Source organism: Hemitrygon akajei, chromosome 13 (genome assembly GCF_048418815.1).
Source record: "Hemitrygon akajei chromosome 13, sHemAka1.3, whole genome shotgun sequence".
In the NCBI taxonomy this organism is placed as follows: Eukaryota; Metazoa; Chordata; class Chondrichthyes; order Myliobatiformes; family Dasyatidae; genus Hemitrygon; species Hemitrygon akajei.
Genome location: NC_133136.1, coordinates 27,244,001 through 27,265,143, shown reverse-complemented (window position 1 = coordinate 27,265,143; position 21,143 = coordinate 27,244,001). Strand labels below are relative to the sequence as shown.

Genomic DNA, 21,143 nt, shown 5'->3' with positions numbered 1-21,143 from the left:
CTCTTTTTCAGAGGACTGGGATATATTAGATGTTGAAAGAAAGGAGCAACTTACAGGACTGGAAGATTTTGCTTCATTAGCTGGGCCACTTGGTTTAAATGATAGCAAATTGATTCCAGATCCAGTCCAATTTCCAGAACAGGATCCTCTTGGAGCTTCAGTTATGACTGATAATACAGAAGAGGCACTTTTAAAGAAAGGTAATAGAAACTATTTTAATATATCTAAGATACATTTGCCAGTGTCCTTGTGAAGGTCTTGGAGTACAGAAGCACAATTGCAGCTGCTTATAAATTGCTACGGGTAGTTTAGAAACTTACAAACTCCCTCAATGAAATGGAGTATATACTTGTGGGAAGGCAGCGAGACCTGCAAGAAGTGCATCCAGCTGCAGCTTCTAACAATCTGTGATAAGGAGTTGGAACTGGAACTGGATGAACTCCGGATCATGTAGGAAGCTAAAGCGGTAATGGATAGGACATATAGAGAGCCAATTTCACCCAAGGTGCAGGACTCAGGAAACTGGATTACAGTCAGGAAGGGGAAAGGGGTTAAGGAGCCAATGCAGAGTGCCCCTGTGGCCATCCCCCTCAACAACAGGTATATCACTTTGGATACTGTTTTGGGGGGGGGTGGGGTGGTGTGAATGACCTAGAAGAGGTAAGTCACTGCAGCTGGGTCTCTGGCACTGAGTCTGCTCGGTGACTTGGAAGAAAGGGGAGGGGAGAAGAGGCACACTGTAGTGATAGGGGATTCATTATTTTGGGAAATGAAAAGGAGGTCCTTTGGGCGAGAACGAGGTATGATGCCTCCTGAGTGACAGGACCCGGGACATCTCAGATCAAGTCCTCAGCATTCTCAAGTGGGAGGGTGAACAGCCAGATGTCCTGGTCCACATATGTACCAATGACATGGCTAAGACCTGTGATGAGGTTCTGCAAAGGGAGTTGGGTGCTAAGTTATAAGGCAGGACCTCCAGGGTTTTGATCTCAGGATTGCTTCCTGTGCCACATGCCAGTGAGGCCAGAACTAAAAAGATTATACAGTTTAATACATGGTTGAGTTGATGTAGGGGGAAGGGTGTAAGATTTTTGGATCATTGGGCTCTCTTCCAGGGAAGGTGGGACCTGTAAAGAAGAGACAATTTGCACCTTCACTGGAGGGGGACTAATATCCTAGCAGGAAGGTTTGCTAATGCTGGATGGTGAGGTTTAAACTAGAGTTGTAGAGAGATGGAATTCAGAGTGCCAGAACAGTTAGTGGAGAGGCTGCAGAGATAGATGTTGGTAAGACCTCAGACAAAGTCAAGAATCAAAGGATTGAGCGAAGTGTGACTAGTGTCCTAAGCTGTTCATACTTAAATGCAGGAAGTATCATAGGAAAGGCGGATGAGCTCAGAGCATGGATCAACACCTGGAATTATGACATTGCAGCCATTCGTGAGACTTGGTTGAAGGAGGGGCAGGCTTGGCAGCTCTATATTCCAGGGTTCTGTTGTTTTAGACATGACAGATTGGGAGGGATTAAAGGAGGAGGGGTAGCATTACTAGTCAAGGAAAATGTCATGGCAATGCTCAGTTAGGACAGACTGGAGAACTCATCTGGTGAGGTGTTATAGTTGGAACTGAAAATAAGGAAGTGTACTGATGAAGGGTCTCGGCCCAAAAAGTAGACTGTATTCCATCGATGCTGTGACAGGAGATGTACCAGAGGATTGGAGAGTAGCTGTTGTTCTGCTGTTTAAAAAAGGCTCTCAACATAAACCAGGAAATTACAGGTCGTGAGTCTGACGCCAACTGTGGGAAAGTTATTGGAAGGTGTTCTAAAGGGGCAGATATATAAGTATTTGGATGCACAGGGACTGATTAGGAATAGTCAGCACGGCTTGGTGTGTGGTAGGTCATGCATAACCAATCTTAGAGTTTTTCAGGGAAGTTAGCAGGAAAGTGAATGATGGCATGGCAGTGGATATTGTCTACATGGATTTTATTTTACATGGATTTGAAAAGGTCCCACATAGGAGGTTGGTCAAGAAGGTTCAGTTGCTTGGCATTCAAGATGAGGTAGTAAATTGGTTGAACGTTAGCTTTCTGGGAGAAGCCAGAGAGTTGTAGTAGGTGGTTGTCTGGCTGACTGGAGACCTGTGACTAGTGGTGTGCCACAGGGATCAGTGCTGGGTCCTTTGTTGTCTGTTAATGATCAGGATGATAATGTGGTTAACTGGATAAGCAAATTTGAAGATGATCAAGACTGGAGGTGTAGTGTACAGCGAGGAAGGCTATCATATTGCAGAGGGATCTGCATCAGCTGGAAAATTGGTAGATGGAATTTAATGCAGACAATTGTGAGGTTTTGTACTTCAGTAGGACCAACCAGAGTAGATTTTGCACAGTGAATGGGAGGCCACTGAAGAGTATGGTGGAACAAAGGGATCTGGGAATACAGGTCCATAATTCATTGAAAGTGGTGTCACAGGTAGATAGAACCATAAAGAAAGCTTTTGGTACATTGGCCTTCATAAATCAATGTATTGAGTACAGGAGGTGGGATGTTGTGTTGAAGTTGTATAAGATGTTGATGAGGCCTAATTTGGAGTATTCTGGGCAGTTTTGGTCATCTGCCTAAAGAAAAGATGTAAATGAAGTTGAAAGAGTACAGAGAAAATTAACAAGGAATTTGCCGGTACTGGAGGACCTGAGATATAAGGAAAGATTGAATAGGTTAGAATGTAGAAAATGGAGAGGAGATTTGATAGAGGTATACAAAGCTGTGAAGGGTATAGACAGGGTAAATGTAATCAGGCTTTGCCTACTGAGGTCGGATGGGACTACAACCAGAGGACATGGATTAAGGGTAAAAGGTGAAAATTTTAAGGAGAACACAAGGGGAAATTTCTTTACACAGTGGGCTGTGGCAGTATGGAATAAACTGTCAGCACAAGTGGTGCATATGAGCTCAATTTCAACTTTTAAGAGAAGTTTGGATAAGTACCTGAATGGTAGGGGTATGTTGTGCCCAAGATAGAGCTGGCTGATTCTACAGCCCTCAGTTACCTTTTGTGATACTGTGAATGCCAAGTATTGAAACTAGACAGAATGTTCTCTACCATACACCTGTAGAAAGTTTCAACAGTCTTTGGTAACATACCAAATCTCCTCAAATTCCTGATGAATTAGACCCACTGGGGTGCCGTCTTCATGATTCCATCAATGTGATGAGCCCAAGCTAGATCCTTCAAGATGTTGGCACTGTTGGCTTTCTGCACATTTTCAGCACACTTCATCTTAATTGATCAGTTTTCTTCTAAAGTTGACAAAAGAAACAAAGAATATGTGCCTCCCACTGCTTCCTTCCCTGCCAACATCTACAAATTCATATAACCAGAAGATTAAAGAATGTGTTACTAAGCCAAATAGCTTTCTCTAAACAGATCATGAGGGCTGCATGGAAGTAGTCCAGTAATGAATAGAAATTGAATCTGATTTCAATGTGTGCTATAGTATTGTCACACAATGTGAAGGCATTTTAACATGTTTCCATTGTTAGGTGTGAACAAGTTTGATGAGAAAGCATATTCTAGACTGACTTTGGGTGAGCAAGCTGCAACACTTCGAGACACCAAAGAGAGAGTTCTTGCTCTCCAACGTATCACAATGGCAATGCAAATTCTTTTGGCACACACCATGGTTATGAAAGCTTTATCGCTTGTCTCTGTGAGGTATGTTAGAAACTATACAGTTTCTGAGTGTTTAATGATTACTAATAAAATCTTATTTGATTTGTTTTTTAAAAGTCAATTCCATTGAATCAATATTATTGTTACATTATAAATAATGTATGAATATTTTATGCATTCCAATGAGATCACTCCCACGCTTCTAAACTCTAAAGGCCCAGTCTGCTTAATTTTCTTTCATAACACACCCTCCATTCCTGAAATTGGTCAAGGCCTTCGCTTCCTCTATCACAGAGCGGATCCTTCCTTGGGTAGGGATACCTTATAAATGTGAAGTTTCACGGGGACTCTATCCATATTCTTGTATTCCATTCTAATTGCAATAAAACCCATTTTATTATTTGCTGCCTTAATTGCTTACTAAACCTGCATATTAGTTTTCAGTGAATCATATACAAGGCCATCCAGGTCTTTAGATCCCAGCATTTTTTAAAAATGGTAAAAAGTAATCAACATACTGTGTAGCTTGCCATCTAGGTAAGTGGAGAGAATTCCATCGTACTCCTGATGCATCATTTGCAAATGGAGTCAGGAGATGAACTACACAACATCAAGTACCTGTCTCTGACCAGTTACAGCAGTTTGGGGATGGAATAAATTGGTACAGTTAAATCTTCTGCCCATTAGTAATCTCTGCTTTTCTCAGGAATGCTAATGCTGTGGGAATGAATACATGATAATAGCATTAATTCTTAAGGAAAGATAGACCCTCTCTTACAAAGAAGTTTGTGACACATTTATGATGGGAAGGTTCTTAAGTGTTTACAGAATACCTATAATTAATGTTATCAAGCTGCATGGTTCAGAGAAATGGAAACTAAATGGTTTATAAGCATGGTAAAGCAAAACCAAGTTTTAAATTTACAGGGCAATATAATCAGTTCAATCCTCCATTGCTACTTAGTCTCTTAGAATATATTAAAGTATATAACAGTTGTAACATTTTGGTAAAATCTCTTTCAAAATATGCCTTTACAGTGGATCTATATGCAGTCAAACAAGTGGACTGGAAGCTCTTGGATTAACTGACATCCGTATCTTGGTTCGATTGATGTGCCTTGCAGCTGGAGGCAGGGCTCAGTTGGCCAATAGTGGAACAGAGCATTTATATTCAAGTGCTCCATTTAGACTTTCAAAAGGAACAACGTGGAGTACAACCTCCTGCTTAACATATATGAGTTCAGCCATTGGCTGTCTAATTGCAAACAGCCCCTCAGCGTACAGGGCATTGGTTAATGTCTGTACTCAGGTAATGGGAGGAACAAAATGACCTGTAAATGATATAGAACATGCTGCAAGCAATGCAGATCAGGAAACACACAGTCTTAGTTCTTTGTACCTAGGACTGAATCTTTGATTCAGCAGTTTGCCTGACATCTGCTAAGTGTAGCATTTTCAATTTTTAAATGTAAATACTATTTTGACTTGTTTTATTATAAAATGATCTGTTATATCGTCTAGGTAAAAGTTTTTCTAAATTTAATGATAGTCTTGCAATTTACAATTAGTTCGTAATTTCTAGTAATTATATTAAACTACAATATTAAATTTAAATTATTTGTGGTAATGCTATATTTGTGCATGCGATCTTTAATGGCAGGTACCACAGTTCTTCTAATACATGTTATTCAGATTTATAACCAATATTCTTTGAAATTTCGAAGCATTATTTCGTTTTTCAGGATGTGATCTTTGTTGGTAGGCCATCATGTATTATCTATCCCACACAGTCTTTGAGAATTTAGTGATAAATAATCTTTTAGATACATTGCAGTTTTCTGGTGAAGATGGGGAGTTTCAGGATTTAGACCCAGCACCTCTGACTAGAATCTCTATTGGACCAATCACATTAATGCTGTGGCTTCAAGAACCCATCAGAGGTTGTGTATCCTGTGGAAAGTAACTAATTTCTGCTTTGGTTTGGAAAGTGCTGTTGGAATAGTTTATCAAGTAACTGCATTGTGTCTGTAGTAGATTATAACATACACTGGTCATGGAACAAGTGAACATTCAGAATAATTGGCAAGTGCTGTTCAAGCAAGCTGTAGTACTGAGATTCTGAGTAGTTGTTAGAACTACACTCTTACAGGGAAGTGGAGAGTATTCCGTTACACTACTGATTTCTTGTAAATCATGGAAAGGCTTTATGTTGCCAAAGGTTAGTTATTTGCCACAGGATACCCAACCTCTGACCAGGTGTGTGGCCGCTGTGGTTATCCGGCATGAATGCCGATAACAGTAATGTTATTCAACATCAAGGCAAAGTTGGTAGATGCTCTCTTGTGTCATGTGGAGATGTTCATTGCCTGGCATTTTCATGGCATGAATGTTACTTGCCACTTAACAGCTCATTCTTAAATGTCATGCAGGCCTTGCTGCTTGTAGGCATGGAATGGTTTACTGTCTGAGGAGTTAGGAGTGTTATTGAACATTATGCAATCATCGCTACTGCTGACCCGTTAATGCAGCGGATGAAAATGGTTAGGCCTAAGCGATAGACATGAGGAAATGAAAGGAGAGGGCAATCAGCCCCATGAGTCTGTGCAATATCATGGTTAATCTTCTTGGCTAATCCAGTCCTAGGGAGCGTTGTGGTACAGCTGGTAGAGCTGCTGCCTCACGGCTTAGCAACCTAGGTTCAGTCCTGGCTTCCAGTACTCTCTGCAGGGAGATTGCACATTCTCCCCTTGAACTTTGGGTGCTCTGGTTTTCTTCCACATCCAAACACGTGTAGGTTGGTAGATTTATTAAACACAGTAAATTGCTTCTAGAGTGTAGATGGATAGTATAATCTGGATGAAGTAGATAGGAATGCACTTTGAATAAAAATGAACTGTTTAGATGGGTGCCTAGGCTGGATAGGCCTGTTTTCATGCTGTATAACTGACTGAACACAGTACCTTCCTGCTGTGCTCAATTTTATATGCTTGTCGGTCTCCACCTTGATTTAATTTGATGAGTTCCACACCCCCTCCCCCACACACAGCTCTCCAGGACTGAAAAGTATGATTCTGTTGAGAAGAAATTTCTCCTCCTCCCTATTTAAAGTGGATGGCCCCTTATTCTGAAGCTGTGCCCCCAGTTCTAGATACCCCTTCTAGGGGAAATAACATCCCTGTGTCCACCCTGTCAACATCCCGCAGAATCTTCTATTTTACAATAAAATTCAATCTTTTTCACACTTGTCCCCAGGAATTAATCCAATAAATCTTTCATACACTGCCTCCACTGCAAGCTCATCTTTACTAAATGCAAAGATCAAAATTATGCCCAGTGTCCTAGGTGTAGTCTCACCTGCACTCTGTAAAGGTATATCAGAACTTCCTTAGTTTGATACTCTGTAATAGAAGACAACATTCCACTACCTGTGTTAATTACCTGCTTTGTCAGCTGACTCTGCTTTGCCTGCTGGGGCCTGCAGATCCCTTTGAAATGCAAACTGTTGTATTCTCACTTGATTTAAATAATATCTGACTTTATCATCCTTCCTTCCAAAGTAGATTACTTCAGTTTACCACTTTATATTCTATCTGCCAACATCATGCCTACTTTCTTAGCCTATCAATATTTGTTTCAACACCTATTGCAATGTTTTGGTTTGCAATGTATGAATGTCATCAAACACCATAGGCTTAATTATTGTAATAAACAATGTACTTAAGAAACTATGGCTACATCTACACTAGACCGGATAATTTTGAAAACGCCGGTTTCACGTAAAAACGATAGGCGTCCACACTATACATTTTTTAAAATATCTCCGTCCACATTGAAACGAAGATTTCAGCGAATCTCTTCTAATGCGCATGCGCAGGACACATCCACCGAAAACAAGCGACATGTTTGGTGTTGAATCTCGCCGTGAAAGACGGTGTGTGTTTGTTCAGTTACAGACTAGAAAAACTTAAACGACAGGCAGCTGTTGGCTCTCGCGCAGGAGGACTTAAAAGTTTTTTTAAAAATACTGAAGCTTACGGAGGCAACCAACAGGGAGTTCATGGACTGTATGACCCGGCTGATGACAAACATTGAAAAACTGACTAACTCTGTTGCATTAATAAAGCCCCTTGTTAAATGTGTGAAACAGGTCTGCATCAGTATTATCCTGTATTTCCATACAATGTTACATTAGGCTGTTACACATCTATTGTCAGAGAAGTACTTGCATAAATAGGTAAACCACCTTCATACAAGTAAGGACAGAAAACAGGGTAAAGTGAGTACAGTATACTTATTTATTCAGTAAGTTATGGGTCAAAGTATTTGGTGAGTACATTTCTAACTCTTCTGGCTTCAGTCTCGTTACCGTCTGTTCTGAAATTGTTAGGTTGCATTCAAGAAAACAATGAAATGGCGCACTGCCGTCTGACAAGTGTTTTCAGATTTCTCTGGTTACCCCGTCCACACTGATCTGCACGAGCAGCGTTTTCAAAAATACCCACCCTGGAAACCGTTTCTGAAAAGCTCCAGTTTCATGGGACGAAAACGCCGTTTTAGTGTGGACAGAGGGCAGAAACGAAGAGAAAAAGCTTCGGTTACGGATTTATCCAGTGTAGTGTGGACGTAGCCTACCTTTATAAGTAACTATGTTAAATTCTGTGAAGGTTTGTGTTGCTTAGTCATTAAAAGGAATTTAAACATCTCTTTTCTAATTCTTTCTTTCCCAAGGATTTAATTGCTGCTGCATCAGGACTACATGTAGGCATAATTCGTGATGTGCAGCAAAAGAACAGGGTGCTTCAAGTTTTCTGTAGATCAGCAAAAGATAAACTTTCTGGCTATCCCAAATTTCTGGTAACCCAAGCCTTGGTAGCATTGCTTACTGAGAAACGTTTTCGACATCAATCCAGTCGTGACAAAGAGGAAGCAGAGTCTAAAGGTAGGGAATGTCAGAGTTCATTGTCTGTATTTTGAATTAACTGTAACTAGATATCTTAGTAGCATTCTGCATTTTAGTGATTTCATACCAAGTTCTGTAAGTGATATGTTTTTTAAATGATCAGGGCTGTATTTTTTCAGGTTAATACCCGAAGTACTGAAAGCAGTATCAGACAATGAAGCAATATTGTTTTGATTTCAATCACTGAAACAAATAATTTAAAAGAAGTGTACTAGGTTGGCCTTCACTGCAAGATGTTTTGAGTATAGGAACAAGAATATCTGACCGCAAATATACAGGGTATTAGTGAGAGCATTACTGGAGCATGGTGCACAATTCTGATATCCTCACCTAAGAAAGAATGCACCTGCCATAGAAGGAGTGCAGTGACAAATCACCATATGGATATCTAGGATGGTGGCAGTATCACATGAGGGGAGATTGATAAATTAGACCTGTATTCACTGGATATAATAGGAATAAAAGAAGATCTCATTGAAACTGAGAAAGGAGGTATTGCTGGACTTTATTCTGAGGAATTAGAATGATTTAGCTGAGAAAACGTGGAGAACAATCAATGTGTCATAAAATTTTAGAATGGCTGTAAAGAAAAGCAGGGAACAATCTAAAGAAAAACCTTTTTAATAGAGGTTGTTTTGCCTTCAGTAAAATGAGCAGTGATCTGACCAATGTAAAGTTGAAATCTAAGATTGGCAATATCATACCATCTGCTTGGCACATTCCCACAAGAGAATCTGAAAGATCGGGGAGCCAAAGCCAGAGCTTCCCGGTTGACAAAAGAAATAGCTTCTACTTTGTACATGGACAACTTGGGCGAAAGAACCTGTTTCCATGCCCTGTAACTCTGAATCATTTGGCTCCTTTCTTTACTGAACAATTTAGAAATTTTATTCAATAATTCTGTGTTGAAGATACTTTTTTAAATCCTTTCCAGATATTCCACCTTCTTCATCTGCATATTCTTACTCATCAACACATATTGGACCCTTGGAACTAGCCAACGCACTTGCAGCATGTTGCCTGTCTGTGAGACTGAGTTCTGGACATCGTCAGTGGGCCGCACAGCATCTAGTACAGGTCTTATCTACCACGGAAAGGAACAATCAGTTTAGACCTCAAACTTATGCAGACCTGGCAGGGGATCTTCGGAAATGTCCCACTGTTAAGCTGGAAGCTCATGAGAACCGGGTACACTTTCATTTTTGGATATTTTAACATGATTTCTGGTCCAGATTTACATTATGATGCAAAGTAGCGCAAATATTGAGGACAATGGGTAACCCTGGGTAATTTCTAAAGTAAATACATGTTCGGCACAGCATTGTGGTCCAAAGGGCCGGTATTGTGCTGTAGGTTTCCTATGTTCTTCTATGTTTCTATGTTCTATGCTAGGTAGTACAGGGAATTGAAAAACTCTTTTTGCATCAAGTACCTAAATTTGAAGTTTTTTCTTGTTTTTCTTGGAGGTCATAAAAATAATTATTATTAATAAATAACTTATGAAACAGAGGTTGAGCACCCTGTGATAAAGATCTACCCCTTAGTAACAATGATCAGAGAAGCACAGAGAGAATCTGTATTTACCAACAAGTATTTCTTTATTGGCTTAACTAAAATGCACTTGGGTTCTGTTCTGAAATTGTTAGGTTGCGTTCAATAAAACAATGAAATGGCACCATCTGTTCTGGCACATCATGACAGCGTTTTTAAATTTCTCCGGTTATCCCGTCCACACTGCTCCGGCCAATCCGGCATTTTCAAATTTACACACCCTGGACAGCGTTTCAGAAATTCTCCGTTTTCGGGGGTCGAAAATGCCATTTCAGTGGAACGGAGGGTAAACGAAGGGAAAAAGCTTTGGTTATGGATTTGTCCGGTGTAGTGTGGACGTAGCCTGAGAATGGTGTCAGGCTTGGCAGGTCAATACCTGAAGGTTTCAGGTTATTCCAGTGCAAGAATCAGTTCACAGTTGATAAAATGAGAAACAAAGATAATTGGTTTGTCGTACATCGGATGTACAACAACTCTGGCAGGGTTTGCAAGATATTACTTCCTACAAAGTGAAACCCAATAACATGAATGGCAGCGATGCTTCACTACCGGATGAACTCAACACCTTCTATGCCCTCTTTGAAAGAAAGAATATAGCTACAGCTGTGAAGATCCCTGCTTCACCTGATGACCGTGTGATCTCTGTCTCAGAGGTCTATGTTAAGCTCTTTTTAAAGAGTGTGAACCCTTGCAAGGCAGAAAGTCCAGATGGAGTACCTGGTAAGACTCTGAAAACCTGTACCAACCAACTGGCAGGAGTATTCAAGGACATTTTCAACCCCTCACTGCAACGGGCAGAAGTTCCCACTTGCTTCAAAAAGACAACAATTATACCAGTGCCTAAGAAGAATAATGTGAGCTGCCTAAATGACTATCACCCAGTAGCACTCACATCGACAGTGATGAAATGCTTTGAGAGGTTGTCAGACAGACAGACATACTTTATTGATCCGGAGGGAAATTGGGTTTCATTACAGTCACACCAACCAAGAATAGTGTAGAAATATAGCAATATAAAACCATAAATAATTAACTAATAATAAGTAAATTATGCCAAGTGGAAATAAGTCCAGGACCAGCCTATTGGCTCAGGGTGTCTGACACTCCGAGGGAGGAGTGTCATGACCAGACTGAACTCCTGCCTTAGCAAGGACCCAGACCCATTGCAATTTGCCTTTATAGGTCAATGGCAGATGCCACCTCAATGACACTTCACACAGCTTTAGACCACCTGGACAACACAAACAGCTACATCAGGCTGCTGTTCATCAACTATAGCTCAGCATTTAATACCATCATTCCCACAATCCTGATGGAGAAGTTGCAGAATCTGGGCCTCTGTACCTCCCTCTGCAATTGGATCCTCGACTTCCTAACTGGAAGACCACAATCTTTTCTTTTTAAATCCATTTATTAATTTTCAAACAAGCATAAGAAGAAAGCTTCAGAGAGCTTGAGAGTACATAATTAATAAGGCTAGAATGCGAATACAAACAGTTAATAACCCAAATATAATAACCTCCCAAACTCATAGTGTATTACAAAAATAGGAAAATGGAAAAAAACCAAAAAAAAAACAGCTAACCTAACCGACATGGGCTATTGTATCATATCAAGTATACATAGTAGTGTCAATAACTCCACACCTCTATCCAAATAACTAAAGGTTTGGGAAAGGTCAGTTTAACTCAAATGAAAATGTTGAATAAATGGTCTCCAGGTTTCTTCAAATTTGACCAAAGGGTCAAAAATGACAATTATAATTTTTTCTAAACTCAAAGAAGATATAGTTTGGGAAAACCATTGAAATGTAGTTGGGGGATTAATTTCTTTCCAGTATAGTAGAATAGATCTTCTAGCCATTAGTGTGACAAATGTAATCATCCACCGAGCTGAGGGGGATAAACAACTGTTATCCACTATTGGTAAGCCAAAAATTGCAATAATAGGATGAAGTTGCAAGTTAATACTCAGAACTAGAATATCTTTACGGTATTTTTGCAAGCAAGGGCAAGACCAAAACATGTGAGTCAGTGAGGCTACTTCAGAATGGCATCTGTCACAGATTGGATTAGCATGAGAATAAAATCAAGCGTGTTTGTCCTTGGACATATGAGCCCTATGTACCACCTTGAATTGTATTAGGGCATGTTTGGCACAAATAGAAGAGGAGTTAACTAACTGTAAAAGTTTCTCCCATTGCTCTGTGGGTAAGGAACATTCTTTTTCCCATTCATTCTTAATTTTATCTGACATCCCTGGTTGTATTTTCATGATCATATTATAAATGACGGCTACTAAACCCTTCTGATAGGGATTTAAACCTAGATTTTTTTCCGTAATATCAATTGGGGATGAATTCGGAAAGGACTGTAACATATTATTCAAAAAATTTCTAATTTGTAAGTATCTAAAAAATTGGGCTCTAGACAAATTATATTTATTAGACAGCTGTTCAAAGGACATAAAACAATTATCTGAAAATAAGTCACGAAAACATGTTATACCCCTCGTTTTCCATAGCACAAAGGCTTGGTGCATAAGAGAGGGCTGAAGAAGAAGGAAGACCACAATCTTTGCGGATTGGTGATAACATATCCCCTTCACTGATGATCAACACTGGTTCACCTCAGGGACATGTGCTTAGTCCACTGCTCTACTCTCGAGATGGACATGACTGTGTGGCTAGGCATAGCTCAAATACCATCTATAAATTTGCTGATGATACAACCATTGTTGGTAGAATCTCAGGTGGTGATAAGCGGGCATACAGGAGTGCGGTATGCCAACTAGTCGAGTGGTGCCACAGTAATAACCTGGCACTCAATGTCAGTAAGACAAAAGAACTGATTGTGGACCTCGGGAAGGGTAAGACGGAACACATACCAATCCTCATAGAGGGATCAGAAGTGGAGGGAGTGAGCAGTTTCAAGTTCCTGGATGTCAAGATCTCTGTGGATCTAACCTGGTCCCAACATATCAATGCAGTTATAAAGAAGGCAAGATAGCGACTATATTTAATTAGGAGTTTGAAAAGATTTGGCATGTCAACAAATACACTCAAAAGCTTCTTTTGATGTACCGTGAAGAGCATTCTGACAGGCTACATCACTGTCTGGTATGGGTGGGCTACTGCACAGGACCGAAAAAAGCTGCAGAGGATTGTAAATTTAGTCGACTCCATCTTGGGTACTAGCCTGCAAAGTACTCAGGACATCTTCAAGGAGCGGTGTCTTAGAAAGGCACCCAGGCACCCAAGCATGCCCTTTTCTCACTGTTACCATCAGGTAGGAGGTACAGAAGCCTGAAGGTACACACTCAGCGATTCAGGAACAGCTTCTTCCCCTCTTCCATCCGATTCCTAAATGGATATTGAACCCTTGAACACTACCTCACTTTTTTAGTATATATTATTTCTGTTTTTTGCATGATTTTAGTCTATTCAGTATATGTATACTGTAATTGATTTACTAATTTATTATTTTTTTCCTCTTTATTATCTATTGCATTTGAACTGCTGCTGCTAAGTTAACAAATAAATTTCACAATATATGCAGGTGATAATAAAACCTGATTCTGATTCCCCTGTCCTTGATTCATCTAAATCCGCTAATTTGAAACTGTAGTTTTTTTCCACTGTCCTTGAATCATTCAAATCAATTGATTTGTAGAGTGTAGTTCCTTCTGGCCAATACACCCCTTAATCAAAATTCCAAAATCTTTAAACCTCGAAAATCTGAAATTTTTTGAGCGCTGACATGACATCACAGATAGGAAAACTCTACAAGGTACTAGGAAGGTTCCCAGGCGATGCACAGCTATCAGCACACCACGGACAGCTATGAAAGTAATCTCACATAGTTAAGGTACAGAAGTTAAAAAATGAAAAACACTGCATAAAGCAGAAAAATGAAGATTCATCAGCGTTGGAGTGAACATAAACCACTTAGCGGTATGCTGATCATGAAACAAGCAAAGATCTATGATGATGAACTGAAAATTGCAGATAATTGTGAATATTCAGCAGGCTGATTGCAGAAATTTATGAAAAGGCACAGTATTACATTTTAAGAGATTTGTAGTGTTAAAGCACCTGCTGATCACGAAGCAGCAGAGAAGTTAATAGAGCTTGCAGAAGTCATCACTGATGAAAATGTAACGCTGAACAGCTACATCAGTACATATGTATGATGAACAAGCGTATGACGAAGTCTGCTTCCCAGTACACATAAGTTGATAGTCAGGAATGATGGCAATGCCAAACAGCCACTGACTGTCCACCTGGGTAGCCAAGGTCAGAATCAGAATCAGGTTTAATATCAAAAGCATATGTTGTGAAATTTCTTAACTTTGTGGTAGCAGTTCAATGCAATACATAATAATAGAGGGGAAAAGAACTGTGAATTACAGTAAATAGATATTTTAAATATTTGTATTTTAAGTAGTGCAAAAAAAAAGAAATAAAAAAAGTAATGGGATAGTGTTCATGGGTTCAATATCCATTCGGAAATCAGATGGCAGATGGGGAAGAAGCAGTTCCTGAATCATTAAGTTTGTGCCTTCAGGCTTCTGTACCACTTTACTGATGTTAGCAGTGAGAAGAGGGCTGTCCTAGGTGGCGGAAGTCCTTGAAGATAACCTGGATACTACAGAAATCAGTGCAACTGATAGAGCTGGCTCATTTAAATGTATTATATAAAACTACCTTCAGGGTATATGTATAAGCTGTATATGTAATGTAAATGGATTTCATGTTTAGACTTGAGTTCCATCCCAAAGTGTCTCATTATACAGATGCAAATATTCCAAAATCTGAAATACCTCTGGCCCCAAGCATTTCAGATAAAAGGTGCTCAATCTGTAGTAGGTTTCTATGAATGCTGAGTAGTAGTGTACCAAGTACTATGTATTGTTGTGTGCTAAAATAAGAGACATATTCACTTTCTAGCAGAATTTTGCTCTGAGCATAAATTTGTATCTCAAAATACTAAGTTATGAACTGTGTGTCAAGATTTTGAAGTGTGGATGTCTGGGCAGCTGCTGTTGCACTAACAAAATCTCTTCCTCTTCCCCCTCATCCTCTCTCTCTACTGTAACCAGTCACAATAAAATTCCAATAGAGTTATTTTGTTTAAGATGCTCTGCAAATCAATATCATTAAATTGGTGAAAAGGAGGAGAGCTTTGGAATAAGATGCTTGTCAATTTGTCCTTTTCCTGATTTACCTGAATGATTTCTGTGGTAAAGCTGAGCTTTATTTTGCACATTATTGATGATTTAAAGTCAAATTGCACTGAGGACTGTATACTTCAGAAGAAGCAAGCTCTTTATACTTTGCCTCAAAGCTTTCATTGATTGTAACACACACAAAATGCTGGAGGAACTCAGCAAGCCAGACAACATCTATGGAAAAGAATAAACAGTCACGCTTCGGGCCGATACCTGACACTCGGGCCTTCTGAGTTCCTCCAGCATTTTGTGTTGCTTTCAATTTCCAGCATCTGCACATTTTCTTGTGTTTCCATTGATTGTAGGTTTGCATAGAAATCAAATAAGGCTTAATCATTTCATACTGAAAACTACTTAATGTTTTTCTCCAGATAAGCTTCTAAGTTAGGATATTGTGAAATAAATGCTAAATAAGATGACATTTTACAAGAGAAAATTTTGCAACAAGGTATTATTTATGTAGCTTAGGGTAGTAAAATTATTTTTTGTAGAGTACTGAACAATTTATAATCTCTGGTTATTTTAACTTCAATAACAGGTTGCAAGTTCTTCCTGGTCAGTTGCAAAGGGTTTGCTAGCCACAAGTGCCCTGGATAGAACCATTCGCCTGTGGACTTTAACCAAGAATACAGTTGCATTAATCCAGACAGTTTGCTTTAAAACTTGGTATGTTTGCAATGTTTGAAAACTTGTCATTTCTTAGTCTCATGATACATATATTAGAACTATTTTAGAAGATGCAAATGTGTAAAATCCTCAAGTTGGGCAGTCACTGTACTTTGCCAAAAAATGAATATGAATGGATAATTGGTTTACCAAATATTCTCTCAACATGAACAGATACATTTTAGTTCAAGCATTAAGCAGAGTTTTGTTCCTAATGCCCCTTCACCAACTCCACTTCCCATCCTGAAAGGTAATACATTCACTGTTTTTCTTCCCTCATATGTATTATGTGGAACTGCTCTTTGAACCACAAGAAATGGTTGAGAAGCTGAAATGCAAGGAATAAGTATTCAAAATTTCAAAGAAGAAGAGGATTTCTTAACCACTCTCTATAAATCCTCTAGCACCCTCTCAGACTTGGTCTGAGCAGGCAAAAGATCTTGGTGTCAGTACTCTAGGTCAGGAAGAGCGTCTTTGATATACCCTTCACATTATCCCTGAGCACTTTTAAATTAACAAGCATTTAAAGTGCTGTAATAAGAGCTTTTTTTTCCTGCAGCACACAACAGTGGCATGAAAATCTTCTTTCAGTAATGCTGATTGAAAAGGAACTAGTGGGTGGGTAAGGGCTGTGGTTGGAGATATCTTGTTGGTTATTGATTCAGGTATCTCAGAGAAACTATTGGAATTAGCAAACAGTGATTTTAGTCTGAAGTATTAACAGAATATACCAGAAATTCTTCAAAGATCTGGTAGCACTGGAACTGACAAAAAAAATCAACCGTGTGTTAAAATTCCAAGCTTGTACTTGTCACTAATGTTTCTTGAGCTGCGATATATTTTGATCAATAATTCAGTCCTTTTCCTTGGCGACTGAGAACGTGCAAACACCAGAGATTGTGATTAGCTGAGTTTCCTCCAGAAGCTCCAGTTTCCTTCCACCCCTCAAAGGGATGGTAGGTTCACTGGCCACTGAAAATTGCCGATAGTATGTAGGCAGGCGACCCAATTGAGGGGAATGTGGGGAGAATCAATTATGAGGAAAAAAATGTGCAAATGAGATTTCTCTGCATGTCACTATAGACTCAATAAGCCAAATAAATTCCTCCAATATATTAAAGAAATATAGAGGGGGTAGGATTTGATAAACTTTTCTCCTTAAATGAGGTATATAACCAGAAGTTTAAAGGGTAAAAGATTTCAAAACACTTTACCGAGAGAGTAATTGAAATCTGGATTGCTCTTCCTGAGGAGGTGGTGAAGGCATATCTCTCATGGCACTTAGTATTTAGATGAATACTTAAGATATGGTATAGAAAGTTATAGGAGTAGTTGAAATATATACATAATAATCTTTGCAGACAAGGTGGCCTGTTAGTCCTGTTCTGTATAACCCTACCACCTTATAACTTGCAAAAAAAAAACACCAGCTTATTATCCATAATTAAACTAGTGGGATTAGTCAGGTAAGTAGCATTTTTTGATGTTCAAAATATTTCACTGCAAATTAATGATAGTTATAGTATATTAATAATTAAATAAGTAATGTGACAGGCAGTTTTCACAAATGTTCCCACAAGGAGGAGTGAGATAATTATCAATTATTGTTGCAGTGGAACAATAATTCCCCTGCCATTCTTTAAGTAATGGCATTAAAGATTTTTTCTGTTTAGGTTCTTTGGATATATCTTCAATACCTCAGCTGAAAGACAATATTCAGACAAAGCTTTGGTCTTTCAGATGAAACCTCATTGTACTGGGGTTTCACCTTAACTTAAGTAGAACAGTACAGCACAGTACTGGATCTTGATTCAGAGGGCATGTGTCAGATGGATGAATATTCATTCTGTGTTAAATATGTGGTTTTAGATCTAATGGATATATAAAAAAAGCTAAGAACTTGAATCCCACCCTGCTCTCCTTCTAAACAATTGCAATCTCTTTAGCAAACTCACTTCATCAGAACCTGGAAAGCTCAGTGGGACAAAACAAGGAACACAGTCCCTGGAGACATAATTTTAAAAAGGCACCTGGTGCAGATCTACTCTGCATTTACTCTACTCAAGTCTGACTTAACCCAATAAATGCAGCTTAGCTGGATTCCTCCATACACCTACCGTTCATTTAACCCTAAGCCCTCTGCCATTCCAATCTTCTGATTTCCTTTTGGTCCTCCTAGACCAGGGGTGTCAAACTCATTTTAGGTCACAGGCCGGATTGAGCAAAATGCAGCTTCATGCGGGCCGGATCAGTCGGGCGCGTGCGAACGCAGCTTTCATTGGCTCCGTTTTTTCAGCCTGTTCTCATGTGTCTCAGTCTCTGCTATAACTACAAAGTGTTTCACTTCACAAATTCCGTTTCTTATGAAGAAGACTGCTGAGCAAGCATTATTTTTATGATTGATATTAACTTACAATCATAGGCTTCATATCGCCAGGCCATTAATAATTAAAATAATAGATCTATCTAAAATGATCTCGCGGGCCGGATATAATTGTACGCCGGGCCGGATATGGCCCGCGGGCCTTGAGTTTGACACCTATGTCCTAGACCATCCCACCAATCTGGTATGTGAGTTGCAGGAAACTTCGTATGCTTTTAAAACTTCCCATATTAAAAGAAAATTGGCTGATCCTTGATTATAATCATGACATACTACTTTCAAAAAACAAAAAGGCTGTAGGAGCTTGGTCTAAAATCTAGACTCCAGCCTCAGTTCCTCAGCATAGGTGGTTCACAGCAGCTACTCAAACTTAGAAGCTCAAAAGGAGTTATTAACCAGGAGCAGCACTGCAGACACTGTGATGAAAATCCAAGATAAAAACTTCATGCCCCATAATATCAAATCATGCACAACCTGATTTCATGCCAGACTATGGCCTTACTTGTTCGAGAATCCAGAAGACCTGTCTATCCTAGAGCTAGTAACCTTGCCATCTTGCAGGAAAGTGCAAAAAACTTGTTTTTTAAAATGCTGTGAAATGTTGCCATGAGAGCTTTCTTCTAAATGGAAAATACATTTTGAAGACTATTGGCATTTCAGTGCACGTCCAAGCAGCAAGAAGTTTCAATTGGTATATTCTGCATTATATTTTGTTTTTGTCTTTCACATTATGATATTTCATACAATGACAATGCAGAACATTTTGGTCCACTGAACCTGTGCTTCACCCAGGATCTTCTGTACCTCAGTGAAGTTTTGTATAGCCCTTGGTGTGTGGTTCCAGGCCCAAAAGCCCAACCCATAATCTCACTATAATCTCACTATTACTGTTGGAATACTGTACAATGTTAGTTATGACCATTCCACCCGACCCTTGATGTATTCATCCTTCCAATTAGCCCACTATTTCCAGCCTATAATTCTGCTGTACCTCCACACACTCCACAATCTGCAACCCTATATGATCAGCAACTTTTAATCTAAAATCGTCGTTTTAATCACTTCTTCCTATTAATTTTATAAAGGCCAGAGAAGATTCTTTCTTGTGGCTTTTTTAAAAGTTAACCAAAATCCTTCCCAGAATTTTGTCTACCATTTAGTTTTGTTTATATATTGATATGAGAGTTAGCTTTTTTTGATAATATGAATCATCTTTTCCCATTTCTTGTATGTTTATGCCAGTGAGGATTCAAAGGAAAGACCGTGTAGCCCTACAAGAGACTTCAATCTGTCTCCAGTATACTGGAGTGCAAGTGGCAGATTTTTAGCAGCTTCACAAGACAAAATCATCAACATCTATCAAGTTGATGGTAAGCAAGTTAATCCCCTACTTACTTTGCAATCTTGTTCTCCTTTTGCAGAATAACTTTCATGTTTTTAATGCAGTGTTTATGTCAAAATGTTAAAAGCCTGAATCAATTGCAAAATTTAAGTCCATTCAAGCACAGGGATAATCCATTCAGTGTAATAGGTCCGTACTGGTATCTATGCGGCACAGGAATCTCTTATTTTCCCTTTTCTAAGCACATCTGCATATCCTCCTAGTCCATTTCCCCCTTATACTTCACTAGCTTCCACTTAAATTCTCAATTCTATTCCTTAAGCCTCTCTTTACAGAAGTGAATTTCATGAATAACCAGATTTTTGATTAATAAAAATTTCCTTAATATCTTGACCAGTGTCAATGACTTGAGGTTTACTTTCACTCAAGTGAATATCTTCTTCAGAATTTTTAAAAGTGTGTATCTTCAGTCTTCCTTTATTGTGTTCAGTCTTCTTAACAAATATAACATGGGAAAAAGTATTTTGACCATCCACCCTATTTATTGCTGCTTATGATATTATATGTTGTGGCACGCAAAAGTTTGGGCACCCCTGGTCAAAATTTCTGTTACTGTGAATAGCTAAGAAGTAAAAGATGACCTGATTTCCAAAGGGCATAAAGTTAAAGATGACACATTTCTTTAATATTTTAAGCAAAATTACTTTTTTATTTTCATCTTTTACAGTTTCAAAATAACAAAAAAGGATAAGAGCCTGAAGCAAAAGTTTGGGCACCCTGTATGGTCAGTACTTAGTAACACCCCCTTTGGCAAGTATCACAGCTTGTAAACGCTTCCTGTAGCCAGCTAAGAATCTTTCTATTTTTGTTTGGGGGATTTTCACCCATTCTTCCTTGCAAAGGGCTTCTAGTTCTGTGAGATTCTTGGGCCGTCTTGCATGCACTGCTCTTTTGAGGTCTATCCACAGATTTTCAATGATGTTTAGGTCAGGGGACTCTGAGGGCCATGGCAAAACCTTCAGCTTGCGCCTCTTGAGGTAGTCCATTGTGGATTTTGAGGTGTGTTTAGAATCATTATCCTGTTGTAGAAGCCATCCTCTTTTCATCTTCAGCTTTTTTTTTTTTACAGATGATGTGATGTTTGCTTCCAGAATTTACTGGTATTTAATTGAATTAATTCTTCCCTCTACCAGTGAAATGTTTCCCTTGCCACTGGCTGCAGCACAAGCCCAAAGCATGATTGATCCACCCTCGTGCTTAACAGTTGGAGAGGTGTTCTTTTCATGAAATTCTGCACCCTTTTTTCTCCAAATATACCTCTGCTCATTGTGGCTAA

At 39.1% G+C, this 21,143-nt stretch overlaps 1 protein-coding gene across 4 annotated transcripts in view; it reads left to right on the top strand.

Annotated features, from left to right (window-relative positions):
* LOC140737724 (probable E3 ubiquitin-protein ligase HERC1) overlaps positions 1–21,143 on the top strand; it is a 273,953-nt gene that overhangs the window by 169,437 nt on the left and 83,373 nt on the right. For all 4 annotated transcript variants that reach the window (XM_073064301.1, XM_073064302.1, XM_073064299.1 and 1 more), the window contains 7 exons: positions 12–200; positions 3,547–3,718; positions 4,715–4,985; positions 8,405–8,615; positions 9,571–9,824; positions 15,955–16,082; positions 19,708–19,835. In XM_073064301.1, coding sequence (XP_072920402.1) covers positions 12–200; positions 3,547–3,718; positions 4,715–4,985; positions 8,405–8,615; positions 9,571–9,824; positions 15,955–16,082; positions 19,708–19,835 — 1,353 coding nt within the window. The remainder of the gene's footprint in view (positions 1–11; positions 201–3,546; positions 3,719–4,714; positions 4,986–8,404; positions 8,616–9,570; positions 9,825–15,954; positions 16,083–19,707; positions 19,836–21,143) is intronic.